Source organism: Dermacentor albipictus, chromosome 1 (assembly GCF_038994185.2).
Source record: "Dermacentor albipictus isolate Rhodes 1998 colony chromosome 1, USDA_Dalb.pri_finalv2, whole genome shotgun sequence".
Lineage (NCBI taxonomy): Eukaryota > Metazoa > Arthropoda > Arachnida > Ixodida > Ixodidae > Dermacentor > Dermacentor albipictus.
This window is the reverse complement of record NC_091821.1, coordinates 40,367,761-40,382,693: the sequence shown is the minus strand read 5'-3', so window position 1 is coordinate 40,382,693 and position 14,933 is coordinate 40,367,761. Positions and strand designations below refer to the sequence as shown.

The 14,933-nt window shown below is 47.0% G+C and overlaps 1 protein-coding gene and 1 long non-coding RNA gene across 4 annotated transcripts in view; one reads left to right on the top strand and one right to left on the bottom strand.

Moving 5' to 3' along the window:
• The window catches only part of LOC139061125 (uncharacterized), a 401,615-nt gene extending 386,840 nt beyond the window's left edge, over positions 1–14,775 (bottom strand). Inside the window, exon 1 of the long non-coding RNA XR_011515190.1 lies at positions 14,719–14,775. This is a non-coding gene — a long non-coding RNA (uncharacterized lncRNA). The remainder of the gene's footprint in view (positions 1–14,718) is intronic.
• LOC139061116 (sushi, von Willebrand factor type A, EGF and pentraxin domain-containing protein 1-like) overlaps positions 1–14,933 on the top strand; it is a 297,555-nt gene that overhangs the window by 21,502 nt on the left and 261,120 nt on the right. For 2 of the 3 annotated variants that reach the window (XM_070540681.1, XM_070540673.1), the window contains exons 4-6: positions 704–877; positions 2,732–2,905; positions 5,559–5,747. In XM_070540681.1, coding sequence (XP_070396782.1) covers positions 704–877; positions 2,732–2,905; positions 5,559–5,747 — 537 coding nt within the window. The remainder of the gene's footprint in view (positions 1–703; positions 878–2,731; positions 2,906–5,558; positions 5,748–14,933) is intronic. The other variant, XM_070540689.1, reaches the window with a different exon arrangement.

Genomic DNA, 14,933 nt, shown 5'->3' with positions numbered 1-14,933 from the left:
GGTGGTAGTGTTGACCACGTAGGAAAAGGCGCTTGTTTCTGCAACCCTTTAGAGAGTGCGACGCAGCGTATGAGCGCATATGCGCTCAGCCGCGCGGACAGACTACCGCAGCCACAGTCGGGTGTAGAAGGGACGCATGCTCATTTGCCCCGCCCCATCCAGCTCCCCACCCCAGTCTATCAATGCGCGCTTAACACGTGACCTCCAACATTGGGCACGAGGGAGAACGGTGCACATCAAGCCACCATCCTTCTCGACTCACCTTCACACGCAGTCTCACCTTCGCACTGTGCGCGTAGCAACGCGCGGCGTTGAGAAAGGCCAGTGTTGCCCGACGGCGTATGCGACGCGGGAATTTTTGAACTGCCGCACCGAACGAGTGCGAAAGCTGGGGGAAAGCGGTGGACAACGGTCGGTACTTTTAGTTTCGGAAACGAATCTAGTTCGTTATATCCATTAGCAGAACAATTTTACTTCGTTAAAACGAGGGTTTGAATACATGAACCTCTATGGGGATTTCAAGGGGAATTATATTAGCTTTGTTATATGCATTATTTCTTTATATCATGTCTCGTTCCAATGTAGTCGTATATTAACAGTTTTTGTTTGTGCGCCTGGCTAACGTTAGCGTGCATATAGGTTGCTAAAATTTGAATATAGGCAGTAACTTTCCAGACACTCCGATGCGTTTTAATGCTTGCAGCGGTGTCGTGCGGCCACCCTGGCGACGTCCGCTGGGGCCGGCTTCTGGATGCAGTGTTCTTGTTCCCGAGGCATGTGCGGTACCAGTGCAACAAGGGCTACCGGATGGTCGGCGAAGCCAACCTGTACTGCCAGAGCGACGGCACCTGGAACAGGGCCAAGCCCGAGTGTCACAGTGAGTATGCTTGACACATGCGTTCACTTGAGTAAGACAGAACGCCAAGACCGCGACGCGAATTCGACTGCCAAAGGAAAGAAATTGAGCCTTTGTAGTGGCTACGAGCTGGAAGCAGGAACGAATGTCTAATCACCGTGGCCACAAACTCGGACGTATTTGACAAAACTTTATCATGCACACCTGTATAGAGAGGCACATGATGCGCGCAGTGGTAGGGATTTCTGTGAACTGATAATTTGACCAAGGGCATGCGCAATTTGAACTATCAGTGCGCGAGCCGAACATCTTTTTATCTTAAATTTTTATGGTCGGCGTCCAACTTTTAACTGCTTACAATGTCTCCTCTTGACCAGACGGGTTCCCGATTGATTTCATCGAACTATCAATCTACGGAACTCGCAAAATTTTGCGCAGGGAAGAATAGTACATACATTTAAATGTATACAAAAATAAATTAAATTCTGAGGCTTTACGTATAAAACGACGATCAGATTATGAGGCGCGCCCTCGAGGTGGTGGGGTAGGGAGAGTCTCCGGTTTAATTTTGAGCGCCTGGGGTTCTCTAACATTCACCTGAATATATGTATATGAAAGCTATTGCACTTTTCCCCCATCGAAATGCGACCGCCGTGGCTGGGATCAAAGCCGCGACCTCGGGCTCAGCTGCGCAACGCTATATCCATTGAGCTACCGCGATGGGTGGAATGTACATACGTATTCAGTAGGCTGCGTGTAGATTAAGCACTGCGATTTCATTGCCTCTAAACAGGGCACATTCTAAATACGTAAAAACAGCTTTTCTTACTTTTTTTTTTATCCGCAGCGGTAGCATAGTGGCTGTAGAGAATTAATTGCGCTGCTGAGTTCGCTGGTTCGATCCCAGCCGCGGAGGCTGCATTTCGTTAGGAGCGACATGGGAAACGCTCGTGAACTTACATTTAGGTGCACGTTAAAGAACCTCAGATGGTCAAAATTAATCTCTTCCCGTAACTTTACGGAAGACATTGTCAGATATTTTACTCAATTAAGGATGCAACTACATGTTGCTCCCTTCAGGACTTCATCTTTCGTGTGGCACGAAAGTGTCAAACGCTGAGCTGCAGTTGTAGCAGATCGTGCATGTCCAAATGAGCGCAGTATACGCAGAACGCATCAAATGCGACGACTGACGAGGCATCGGGTGCCAAGACAAGTGGCACTGCGCGACAAATCCAAGGGTCCACTCTACGAGTTTATATATAGCCATGATCTGAGCGGCATCATCCCTACTAATGACAACTGTATCTTATTCATAAACTAAGACAAATTGGCGCTCGTGCATACGAGACCTATCGGCCTATACTTGCGTGGTTGCTGCAGCTGCACACAGGTGTTAACTGAGGATAGTAAACAGACGAACAAATGTAATTTCGCTGACACTGTTGATGACAAATTTTTGTCACTTCACCGTTTGAGAACCAATTCTGTTAAAATGGAGAAAAATTCTGTCTGGATTTAAACAGAAAAAGAGTCATTTTTCAAATAATATCCGTTTCTTTCATTGAAAGAACATTTCTCTCTCGTAAAGGCATCAATTTTCCGTTTTTTCTTTGTTTTTGCAGCTATATATTTTTTGACAGCGTACGGAAGGACTTGTGAATCAGGGGCCGCATTTTCTAGCGATACACTTCGTTGTCCCTTCCTTTGGATATTCATAATTCGTTCTGACAAAAGCCGCGCGGCCGCTATTGGCGGGGCCCGACCATTCAGCGTGACCTCGGATGCCGAAAGAAGAACGGGAGCTGAAATGTGTCGTTGCAAAATGCGGCCTCATGGACCCTGATCTCAGATACGCTGCGTTCTCTTTTGCAGTCGTGGACTGCGGACCTCTGTATGGCATCGCCAACGGCACTGTTCGACTGTTCGGCACCCAATACGGCTCAAAAGCCGAGTTCACATGCAACGAAGGCTTCAAAATGGTGGGAACAAACACGCGGACTTGCGACGCTGACGGGCAGTGGAGCGACGAATATCCGCGTTGTGAAGGTGGGTGTTCAGTCAGGGTTAGCTGTGCGTACACTGTACTTAACACCGGAATATCTGCGTTTTTGTTTTTATTTTTCGAAGCTAGAGCTGTGAACTTGATGTAAAAATTGGAGTTCCTATAAAAACTTGGGCCTATTTCCGGAAATTTTCGCGAGATAATTTGAAAACCCAAACTAAGATTATACTCCACTTTGTCACTAGAATTAACTCTTTCTATCGAATGCTACAAAAAATTTCATTGCAGCCGCTTCAGCGGCTGCCTAATTAGAGCATTCCTGCGTTTGTACTTGTTTGCACAGTTGCAAATCCGAGTTGCGCATTTGCCTCTTCTCTAAATGCATCTATATTTGGTCTACTTAAGCGGCATAAAATAATTTGCTTGACCATTATATTGTGCTCTACTGGTCGCCAGATATTTTGCTCATCCAAGACAGCTAGTCTCTTGCTTTTCTACTGCCTATTGAGAGAGATGGGAGTAATTAATGTGGCTTCTAAATCTGAAAAATCTAAAAAACAGGGGCGCCTGTAATGTGCTTCGAGTCCTCGCTTTTTATTTTCGGAAATTCGGCGTGCATTTCTCGGAGTTTGACCGCAAAAATATATTTGTTCGAATATAACCGTATAGATACATTTTTTGTTGCTATATTTTACGCATAACAACGTGGTTTTCAGCGTTGGCATTTGTTGGGCGTGTTGGTAAACTGACTTGGAAAGCATGTTTAGTATATAGCATATATATTTGTTCGCTGGCTCAAAATATGCTTTCTAACGCCGTTTTATTGAACTTGCCTGCAGGGGGGGAGCCGGTGAGGGGATGGGGGGGATTTACGTGATGCGTTGTCTGTTTCTTGCAATTCCTGTAGTATTTGCCGTTTCGATTAGTGTCGTGTACTGTTGGTATTGTTGGTACTGTACTATTGGCATTACTTAACTAATATGAAATTGCTACACAGGTGGTGCGACGAAGAAATAGCGGTGTCACCGTCTCGAGGCTTATGCAATCGTCTATCGGCACCGTTCAATTTAGCAAATGTCCTTCAAACACTTCGAAAATTGTTTTCATGGAGCGACGTCATGCGTTCAGTAAAGAAAATAGTGCCTATTTGCTATATTGCTTTATTGGACATTTACTAAACATTATAAGACCCTCGGAATGATAATCGCATTCTTAATTATGACCGTAAAAGAAAGCTCAATAACCTTATTTTAAACTAGATTTCGATAAATGCGTAATAATACAGGGTATCCCACATAACTTCAGCCAAGAATTTAATAATGAAAGGCGCGTCGGAAGCGAATTGAACCGAACGCATACTATTCGAAATAGCCTATAGTAACTCAGACATCTTTTTTGTTTCCCCCATAACTCACTAGTTAATTAAGTTATTTTACGCAACTTTCTAATAATTGGCCGAGTACCCCAAGTATGATACGCAGATTTGTAGAGCACATTCAGAAACCACCGATCGAGTTGTTTCCTTTACGATACGTCTCACCTAGTCCTTTTTTACGGGTTGCAAAGAAAGCCCGCGAAATGTGAAAAAAGCCACGTGACGGAGCGCTTGCGCAGTGGTGTCGTGCTGCTCTCAAGCGTGTGTTCGGTGAACAAGGTCGGCTCCCGTCGAATGGCGGTGAAAATGCATGCTGCTGGCAGAGCCTTGCCGATGAGATTCCTCGTCGCCAGTCACGATGTGAGTCGCGTGAGTGAGTCACATCGTGAGTGACTCACATATGCATATATATATATATATATATATATATATATATATATATATATATATATATATATATATATGTACATGTATATGTATATATATGTATATGTATATGTATATATAGCGATCTCAAGGACACCAATTGAAACATGGCTCAAATAAGAGTTCCGAAGAAATATCGAATTTCGCATGTTGCAACTGTCGAACCACTCGTTTATAATTGTGTCCAGGAGAACCGCGTGGTTTGGACCGCGTATAGCTGCGTTCACTAACTCAATATGCAACTGAACATTCGTTTCTCGAGCTACTAAGAAGTTTATGTAAAGTTAATGATCGCAAATGAATAAATTAGCACTCAATTGCGAATGTTTTAGAGCAAAGTTTTCTTTGCCTCTTCTCCTGGCTTTGTGAGTGCTGGTTGCTGCTGTCTTGTGGAATGCAGACCTGCTTGGGTCTCTGGGTAGGTGCATCAAATAGACAAGCAAAACAAGAGGCACACAGTGAAGAATTCGACAACGAAGCAAGTGAGGTCAGCTACAGAGAAGTGACAAAGTCAGCAATGAAAGCAGCCGAGCGCGGAGAAATAAGTTTAAGTGAATAAAATGGGACCAGATCGTGCACTGAGGGAGGAGCGCTGAGGGACATAGAAGTGAAGAAGCAAAAGTAAAATGAAGACGTTTATACACTGAGCCACGAGTAGAGGGCAAGAAAACTAACATTTCAGCAAACACCAGCGAAAGCATCGCTTATCACCGATTCTCAATATTTGTGGGATCCGCCAATCTTTCAGAGTGCCGGCATCGCATCGCAACATGACTTCAGCATAGCTGAAGTCTGTTTATGCCTGGCGGTTTATCTTGCTTGCGGTAGAGTCGGCGTCTACACTTTTGATTACATCCGGTTCCTGCCGTACGGGCTGGCCTACTTTTGGTTCGCAGAGATCTGGTGTCCGCCTCCGGAACCTCCAGAAGGTAACGGCACAACCAGCCTCGGGCCCAACCCCGGGACTCAGCGCAGTGGCATAAGGCTGCAGTACTTTTGCCCCGAGAAGACCTTCCTGCAGGGCTCCGACATAAACGTATGCCGAGAAACTGGCTCCTGGCTCTTCGACAGACCGACGTGCACGCGTGAGTGGGGCTGACTTTCTCTCTCGTATCGCGCGCGCGCACACACACACACGCACACACACACACACACACACACACACACATCTGACGGCAAAAGTAAATGAACACTCGTATGGTATTGAAGCACATTTTTTCCTAAACAATAAATATAATCTTGCGGCTCATTGTACTTATAGTTCCACAAGTAAATTGCAGCGTAAGAAAAAGAAGGTATTATTGTTGCCCGAAAGGTGAAGCATTGATTGCGACAGGACATTACCAACCAGCTACACGAAGCAAGGTTAGGGGTTTTATCAGTTGTATAAACTGCTGTAAGCATTCTCTTTAAGAGCTACATTAACCAACACGGTGTCACGCGCGCACAGGCAAACCTGAACGCTCCCACTCGATGACCGCGGCCACTCGCTGTCAGGACGCTGGCGCAATGAAGAGCAGCAGCAGCAGCGGGCGAATTCTCCTTCGTGCTGCCGCTCACTTCAGCGCGAACATTAGGCGCGCGAGAACGCAGCGCATCCTAGCCATCAGCTATCTCGGCTCGCCTTCTAATGCACCGCAACGGGCGGCCACGCCCACGCAGCCGCACCGTGTGCAGCCGTTGTAAAGGGGGTGCGCTGCCCTCTTACCCCCGTCTCCACTGCTTGCGCGCACTCATCTCCCGCTCCTCCTCTTGACCGCTCGAGAATACGGCGGGCGCCCCCGCTCCCCGTCTTCCTTCTTTGTGGGCGCGAACAGACGCCGCTGCATGAAGCCACCATCCTTCACTCTCGCACGCTTTCCTTTGCACCTACAGCATACGGCGCGCGCCCGCGATGTTATTGGAATTGGACTTTATGCGGAACATCACGGTAACGGCGGAAATTCGCCTTGAGTGTCCATGTAATTGCGATCGCAATAAAGAAATTATTAGCTGTGGCGAAGTATAGCGTAAGTGCGGTTTAAAACTATAGAAAGGGTCCGTGTTTTCCAGCTGTTGCATGTACAATTTTATTTCTGTGAGCTTTATTATTGTGCGTAGTTTGATACTGCCCAATTGTAACATCCAAATAAGAGTTTAATTCTAGTGGTTTTGATATGCTGGCTAGCTTATGCCAAGTCTTGAGGTTAGACATAGCCAAAAAGTAGTGCCGCGTAACATCGGCAGCACTCACATCCAGTAAAGGAAACCTTGTTTAAAGCATACCGGCCTATCCTGAGATGCAGGCCGACAGCAATCAGTCATAAAATGCACTTTTATCAGGCAACCAATGCAGAGGGAGAAAAATGACCACGTTTCGAAACCTTATCTCCGCGCGCCAACCGTGGTGCCTTTTCTCCTCGTCCTCTTGGTGGGATATCTGGGCGGTGCGACAGTGCTGCAAGAGTTTGGACCACTTCCCATTCCCTTGCGGCGGAGGACGAATAGTCCAGAGTGGAAGTGCCATTTAACAAACCATAATAAAGACGTTTTCAAACCGGGCGATGCCCTTGCTGGCGATGAGGGAAGAGGGCAATTGCTTTTTTCCTACTGCTGTTGACCTTTAAGTTCCGGCATTGCTCCATAGTAACGCCAAAGATTTGGCAATAGTTGGTCTTGCACGATTAGAAGTATAACATGCCACATTCCTTGAAGAGGACCAAACCGAAGCACAGACTTTCAACTGAGAATGTGTATATACATATAATATACACTCCCGCATTTGACCTTGACAAAAAGTTGCGCTGTTGCACTTCCAGTCGTGCTACAAAGGTCGTGCAAGGCAGCAAAAAAGCTTTATAACGTAAGCTGGATTCAATTGTAGATGGCTGACCCACCCAAAACAGACGACAATGTATTTATATTAATGGCATATTGCTTCAAACCTTTCACAGCAGCACCGTAAGAACTTGCATATGATACGAGGATTTTCGCCCAAATTTCCACCTCGTAGTATATGCGGATCGAAACTAAACTTTCTGCCAGAAATCCCGGAGTGACGTCAACCGGACGGCTAAAGCGTGAACCACAAGCCACGTGCGCGAATGGATTGCCGATGCATGGGCGCGCATCTCGAAGGACATTTGTGTGTCGCGGTATTAAGAAGAGCGGCATTTAGATCGTGCTCGACGGTATAGAAGATGGCCATTTCTGGGAAAAGTTCTCGGACAAAGAACTGTCCGAAGACAGCGCAACCGAAGACGACGATGATTGAAACGCGTAGTCCGATGTAATGAAATCTTTTCCCCGAATATTCAACACCCCTAGTATACGCGTATGAAACCTTTTCTCGTTTCCTTTTTTGCTTTTCGTTATCCCTAAATCTCGCCTCGTACTATATGCGGGTCCATATAACAGGCGGGTTTTTACGGTATTTATATTGAAAGTACTCTTGCAGAGACGCAGCGTACATGTCCCAACGCTTCATGCGTCGTTCAAAACATGCATGGCTACCCTCAGTGCTTCCGTCGTCTTCCTCTTTACCTCCTCCGAATCTTGGAAACGCTTTCTTTTGATCTGTCGCTTCAGTCTTGGAGATAGAAAGTGGCAGGGGGCAAGATCAGGCAGCGTACCGTTGTCATCCTATGTTTTGTCAGGAAGTGACGCACGATCAGTTGCATGCGGGTGGCAGCGTTCTCGTGATGCTTATGTCACCGCGGCCCGAGTTCCACAGCTAAGGGCGTTTTCTTCGAACGGCACCACCTAAGTGCTTGGGTACTTTGACGTAAAAGAGCGCCTCATCTTGCCAAACAAATCAAAAATGAGCTATTTGATACAGAAGATTCCCAAGAGAGAACAGAACTTGATACGCAAACGCTGTTGTTTGACATGCGCCATCGGAAACCCAATGCTTACGGCAACAGAGGCTGAGAGGAAAGCGATGTAGTGAGTAGGCAAAACTTCACGCAAGGACGCTGCTTGGGCAACTGATGCCGACGATAGTGCAGTACGCGCGCCCAGCGACACAGGTCGTTATTATCGCTCTACCTTTCTTCCTCAACGAAAAAAGTCGCAGTTTCGCCCCGAAAGGAGAAGCCTTGATTGCGACAACAAATTATCAGCTATACGAATTGCGGTTATTAGCTTTATCAACTGTATAAACTGCTGTAAACATTCATTTCAAAAGTAAATTGACATGCACGGTGTTAAGCGCGTTTAGGAAAACGTGAGCACATCTCACTCGATGACAGCACAGACTCACTGTCAGAATGCTGGCGTTGTGAAGAGCGGCAGCAGCGGCGAGTGAATTCCCCTTCGTGCTGCCTCTTGCTTCAGTGCGAACTAGGCGCGCGAGGATACAGCGCACACGAAGCCATCAGCTATCTCGTCGCCTCGCCTTCGAACGCTCTACCGATTACGGCCAAGATAGGGCGCGCGCTGCCGCGCTCGGACGCTCCATGCATAGAGTTACTATACTGACTCTAGAGGACAAGCTACCCATAGGGCCCATGCATTGAAATTGGGGACCGCAAGAGCGCCGCCATGTTGCTACGCGCCGAGGTTGCCAGCTCCTGAGACGCTCGCTAGACTTGGTGACAGTAGTCAGTTTTAATCCGGCATCTTCCGAGATTCTCCCTTTGTTAAAATTTCGTATAGCTAATTTGTTATCGCATAATATTACTCCCGCTTTTGTTCCCACACAAGCGTGCGCTACTGCAACCTCCTCGGCTGTACAGGCGTCCCTCGTGCACGTGGAGCACGCTATCTTAACGCACCCGTCGCCATCAACCACCGTCGATACCGCAGCCCCGTCTCTGCCGCAAGCGGCGTCCACGTACGCTACGTTATGCGCCGGTGTGTCTTTAAGTTTATTTACTAGAGCCTTAGCCCTGTGAGCTCTACACATCACCACATTGGATCTACCTAACACAGACGAGGGACTATAACGACGCCCTCTGCAAAATTTGTAAGCAAAAAGGTACGCTAGACCATATAATATGGGAGTGTGCTGGCTCCCCAGGGGCCAAGGAAAACATTGTCAGTAGAGAAGCCTGGGAGGCCTTGCTCCAGAGCGAGGCTGAAGACGACCAGCGTCGCGCATTCCGCCTGGCTGTTGAGGCCGTGAAGACTCACCGTCCTCAACGCGCGGGGACTGCTTCGTCCTCCTCCCCTACCTACGTGTAGGTTAAGAGACGGGCACCCCAGCTGCTGCTTCGGTGCTATTTCTCTTCCTCTTTCCTTCCCTACTCCCCTTGTGCAGCGCGGTTAAGGTGTCCTCTGCTGAGAGACAGTTACTGCGCTGTGCTTAAACCCCATTCTTCCTTCCCCAACCAAGAATCTCCTTCCCCAGCTCGGTGGAACAATAAAGTTTTCAATCAATCAATCAATTAATCCGGCAACCGTAGCAACGTAGCAGCATGGCGTCTCGCTTGTAGTGTTGTGATGTGTGCGTGCCGCCGTGTGTTTGGGCTTTATAAGTTGGTCCTTTATTCTACGTTGCGGGACGGTGTGGGTGTGGTCCATGTTGGCCGTACAGGTGGCAGTTATACAACCGAGGGATGATCCTGTTGAAGTTTCCGGCGGTATGCGGTTTTCAGCGGTCACGCCTGTTGCAGGAGTGTCACTCGACGAGGTTACGAGCTCGAAGCTGTGGTCAGATTCCTCGTTGGCGTTCCGTAATTCTCTTCGCACGTGCGCGGTATGTTGCAAAACCCGCTTTCGCGATCTATCGTCGCGATGAGAGATCGGGTTTTTTTATTATTATAAGTACTGATCCAGCTGTAGGGCACATGTAACCGACAAACGGAAGTCTCAGCAGAGCACCTGAGATTATAATAAAGCAGGCGGCGCAAGAACTCCAGGGCACCCAAGGGACACTGCGGGAGATCAAAGCTCGAAGCAGAACGGTATGAAGGTTGGGGCCGCCGAGGCAGGTGTGTGCCAGGGAGTGTTCGCACGGACAGCTCCCCTGGCACGCGCAGCAGTGCATCGCAAGGTCGAGATACTTTAAAGGCACCTGCGCCCATGATCTTTCTTTTGCCTCGGTGCAGTGAGCGCGATTAACGAGAATAATATGGATGGCATCCGGTGCAGTTGGTGCAGTCGCGAATGCGTCATGGCAAATGTAGCTCGCGTCGCCTGGCGTGTGTAGTAATATCAGAGTTGGTTGTATGAACTTTATGCATAATACGCTTTGTTACGGTACCTTAACGGAATGGTTCTAGAAGACGGTGTTGGTACATTTTTCGTACCGCCCTAATCCTATACCCCCCCTTTTTTATTTATACATACAATTCCTTGCCATGACGGATCATAGCCTCCTTTATTTTTGAAAAATAGAGGAGGCTATGGACGGATTGACTAGTTCAAGTTGTCAACGTGTCAGTAACATTCATAGGAATCACTGTAATCAACACAATTCCACGATTGGATTGTTTACTTTCATTTTTTGTTGTAACACTGAGGACTACATAGAACTTTATTTTGTGTATGTGAGACAAATATGTGGATATCACGAGCTTAAGCCAATGTGCGATACACAGACAAAGCAGCTGCTACAACATGAACTGCACTGAGGGCCACACAACACATACGTAATTAAAGGTGTAAAATACAGGGGGAAGCTTCAAAATACACTCTGTAGCTCTGCAAAGTCTAACATATATTGTATGTGTGCAATAAATGTTCAAAAAACAATGCATCAATGTCCCATTTGCCTTCAAGTTTATTACCAAGTTCAAGTTTACTGAAGTTTATTATGAGCATATGTACAACAGGAATCTGCTGACACACCCGCAGTCAAGGTGGCTGTTCAAGGTGTGCTGGCTGCTTCAGTGTATAAAAAGGAAATGTCGACACCAGTGCCACTGCTTCTTGCCTCTGACCTGCACGTGCCTCCGCAGCATCTTTGTGCACAAGTGTGGTGGCGTGGCGAGGCGTAGGAGTCATCCGAGAGAAAGAGTATCGTTTACATGGAGAAGTGGCTGTTCACATTGCCTCTCGCTTTCCCTCAAATGCTTCCTTGGCGACTAGGGTGACACACCCGCAGTCAAGGTCTCTGTTCGAGGTGTGCTGGCTGCCTAAACGAAAGAAAAAGAAAGAAATTAGATGAATGTCGATACCAGTGCTATTGCTTCTTGCCTCTTGCCTGCATTTGCCTCCACGGCCTCTTGGCTTGCAGAGTCTGTATGAGAGAGCTGCTGCGGCTAGGCGTAGGCATTGTCTAAGCAAAAAGAAAAGGCCATTCAAATGAGGAATTATGGAAATAAATGCAGTTGTTATGTCTGCTTCTTGCACTCCTCTTGCCTAAAAGTTTTCAAACATAGTGTCCAGCACACACCAGCACTTTGACTGCTTCTGCTTTTTACCAGCAGGTGTTGCTGCGAGATCCTTGGGGCTGCGTGCAGCATTGTAACACTTGGTGGAGGCATTTGAAGTGGTAGCCAAAAATATAAAGAATCATCCTTGTCTGCATGAATGCTTTCAATTTCTAAATGCAGTGGTAACTATCACTATTAGTGCAAGGCACCCCACATCTATGCGGCAAGTGCCATAGCTCGAAACTGAATTTTTCCTTTAGTGTTTCACAAGGCGTCTGTTATGTCCACATTAGATGTGATTTGTTTGTTTTTATTTATCCCAGTGTGCAGAGAGCATCCTTAAATTGTTTTTTTTATTTTTGCGTGTCTTGTTTTTTGGTTTATTTCTGAATTTATCAAGCAGCAGTCTCATGATTCTAAAGTGACTTATGTAATGACAATCAGCTTTTGTTTTGCACGAAAACAACGCATTTCCTGACCCATTGTTCGACATCCCCTCACTCGCATAATTTTGCAGAGTATTCTAGCTATATTGACTTGCTTGACCTCCACTAAAGAGTCTTGCGTTTTCTAATACGACTCTTTCCTTAATATCATTCGGCACTTCTCATAATTTCTGTACCTTGGGCTTCTGATACTCTGCATTCACCATGTTTGCTTGTTTCTGTCTAGAAATGTCTTCTTTAATTTAGAGCTTAAATTTTACCTTTGGAACACGCGGAAGGGCTTGCCATTGCATATCTGCATAAAAGGGAAACATGTTTCATTAAACATTTGCAAAATCCAATTGAAGATTGATGAATGCAGCTTGCAGTGTGATATGACTGAATGAGCCATAAAAGTAACTCATCTCACTTGGTAAATTAAAGCACATATTAGTGTGATGTACAAGATGTGTTACACTAACGTGGTAGGTTCTCTTGCTTATACAGCAAAATAATCGGTGCGCGAGGAAAAAATTATTTTTGCATACCCCTAGATTCTACACACTGATTTAAGGAAAATGAGTTGGAGCTGTCCACATGATCTACTTATTAACGCGATAGCCTTAAGGAACTCGTGTCGCAGAAAAGCCGGTGTCCTCGGCGTTCGCGGCGTTGACCGTGAGCGATAAATCACGGCAGGCACTTCATAAATAAAAAGCAACTTCCAAGATGTGCTGGGTGGGAACCGAACCAGGGTCTCCGGAGTGTGAGACGGAGACGCTACCACTCAGCCACGAGTTCGATGCTTCCAAGCGGTACAAACGCGCCTCTAGTGAATGCGGTGTTGCCTTCGAAACGAGCCGTGGAAAGTTATACTGCGGTGTATATCGGTAATTATAAACATGTAACTTACAGAAGTCGCAATTACACGAGTAGCGATGTGCGTTTCCGCTGCATTTCTTCTGCGCTTTCCGCACACGCAGAGCCATCTTGCGGCAAACACAGAAGACCCCCTCTTCTCCATGTACGGCGCTGCCCCGACAGATGGCGCGCCACGCGCGCATTGGAGCTGCGAGGACCGGTGCGAGGCGGTTCGCGGCCCCGACTCCCTCTCCCCTGACAACGCTTCGCCTTGCTCCCTCTGCAGAATCAAGCGTCCTTCCTTTTTTTAGATCGCTATCTGTCTATCTCTCTGCCCGTTCCGATCACGACGTTTGACTGGCGTGCATCATTTCCCCCTCCGAGATACCGAGTTCTTCGGTTCGTTCCGCTTGCTCAGGCGCACGTTTCGTTGCTGCACCGAACGCCGCGTTGCTCGACCATATGGCTCGGCGCTCACCGCGTCCGATGCGGGGCGCCTCGTAAGTGATGGCTGCCCTGTAGCCCACTGTCTTACACCCCTTGGCGGGTCGACGGGAACGCTGTCGCGTTCCACTCTTGAAGGCGAAGCTTAAGCGTCCTCCAATTTTTTTTACCTGCGAGTATGGTCAACAAAAATGTATCCCAGGTGCTTAGTGGTATTTGAGATTATGTCAGTATTGCATATGTGCTTGTTTTCTAAAATAATTGAATTTTGAAAATGCTCGCAGGGATCTGATGTGCATATCAGCAGTTTATGGATACATGTAAAAGACTCAGCATCAAGTGCCAGCGAACGGTCCCACAGGCCCGGAGTCGATCATGCAAATAGATTCGCTGCACAAATTTGTGACCAAGAAAGATATTCCACATGAGATGGCATGCAAGGAACCGTTGAAAGTATTGCACAGTTAATAAAACGCCTACGCTATTAATATGTGGGTTGATGCACTCGTTATGCAAAACGGAGGTGAGGCGTGCAGACAGGACACAAGAGTAGAGTATTTGCAAGCAAACAACACGAGCGCCGCCCACTTCTCTACTCTTGTGTCCTGTGTGCGCGCCTCACCTCTGTTTTGCCTAATGAATCCTTACCAACTAGCTCAGCTTTCTGTCGTTCTAAGTCTCGATGCACTCGATTTCGCCTGCATTTGGCACTCGCCTCTTAATTACTTCGTGGCACAGAAATACTCGGTATCAGGCTGTTTTTCTGCTGTGGCCTTTGTAAAAGCATGATTGTTCAAAGTGCAACAATTAAACAGATTCTTTGAGTTGCTTGTGGCTTCGCCAGTACAATTCCGGTGCGCTGGTCCGCCTGTCCAGCAATTTCCTACTGAATGGAAACCAGCAAATAAAAACACCGCTCCGCATGTAGAAAAATGCTCTACTGTGACGCTTCTCAAACGATTGTGATGCACCACAAGAGCTGCCTACTCGCGTGATATTCTCAACAATAGATACATTCGTTTACATACATGTGAAGGTATATGCCAGAGCACTTCGGGGCTTCGGTGGCACATAAGGCACGAGTGCGCCATAGCGTCCGACGTCGACGCGCGATCGCATGTCAAACCAACGCCTCAAACCTAAACTGTACGAAACTACTACGTATCCAAAAAACAGATTCGAAACCGAAATTCGCGTCATCCTTTATTGCATGAATGCGTACATCGTGATTTACATAATTCAC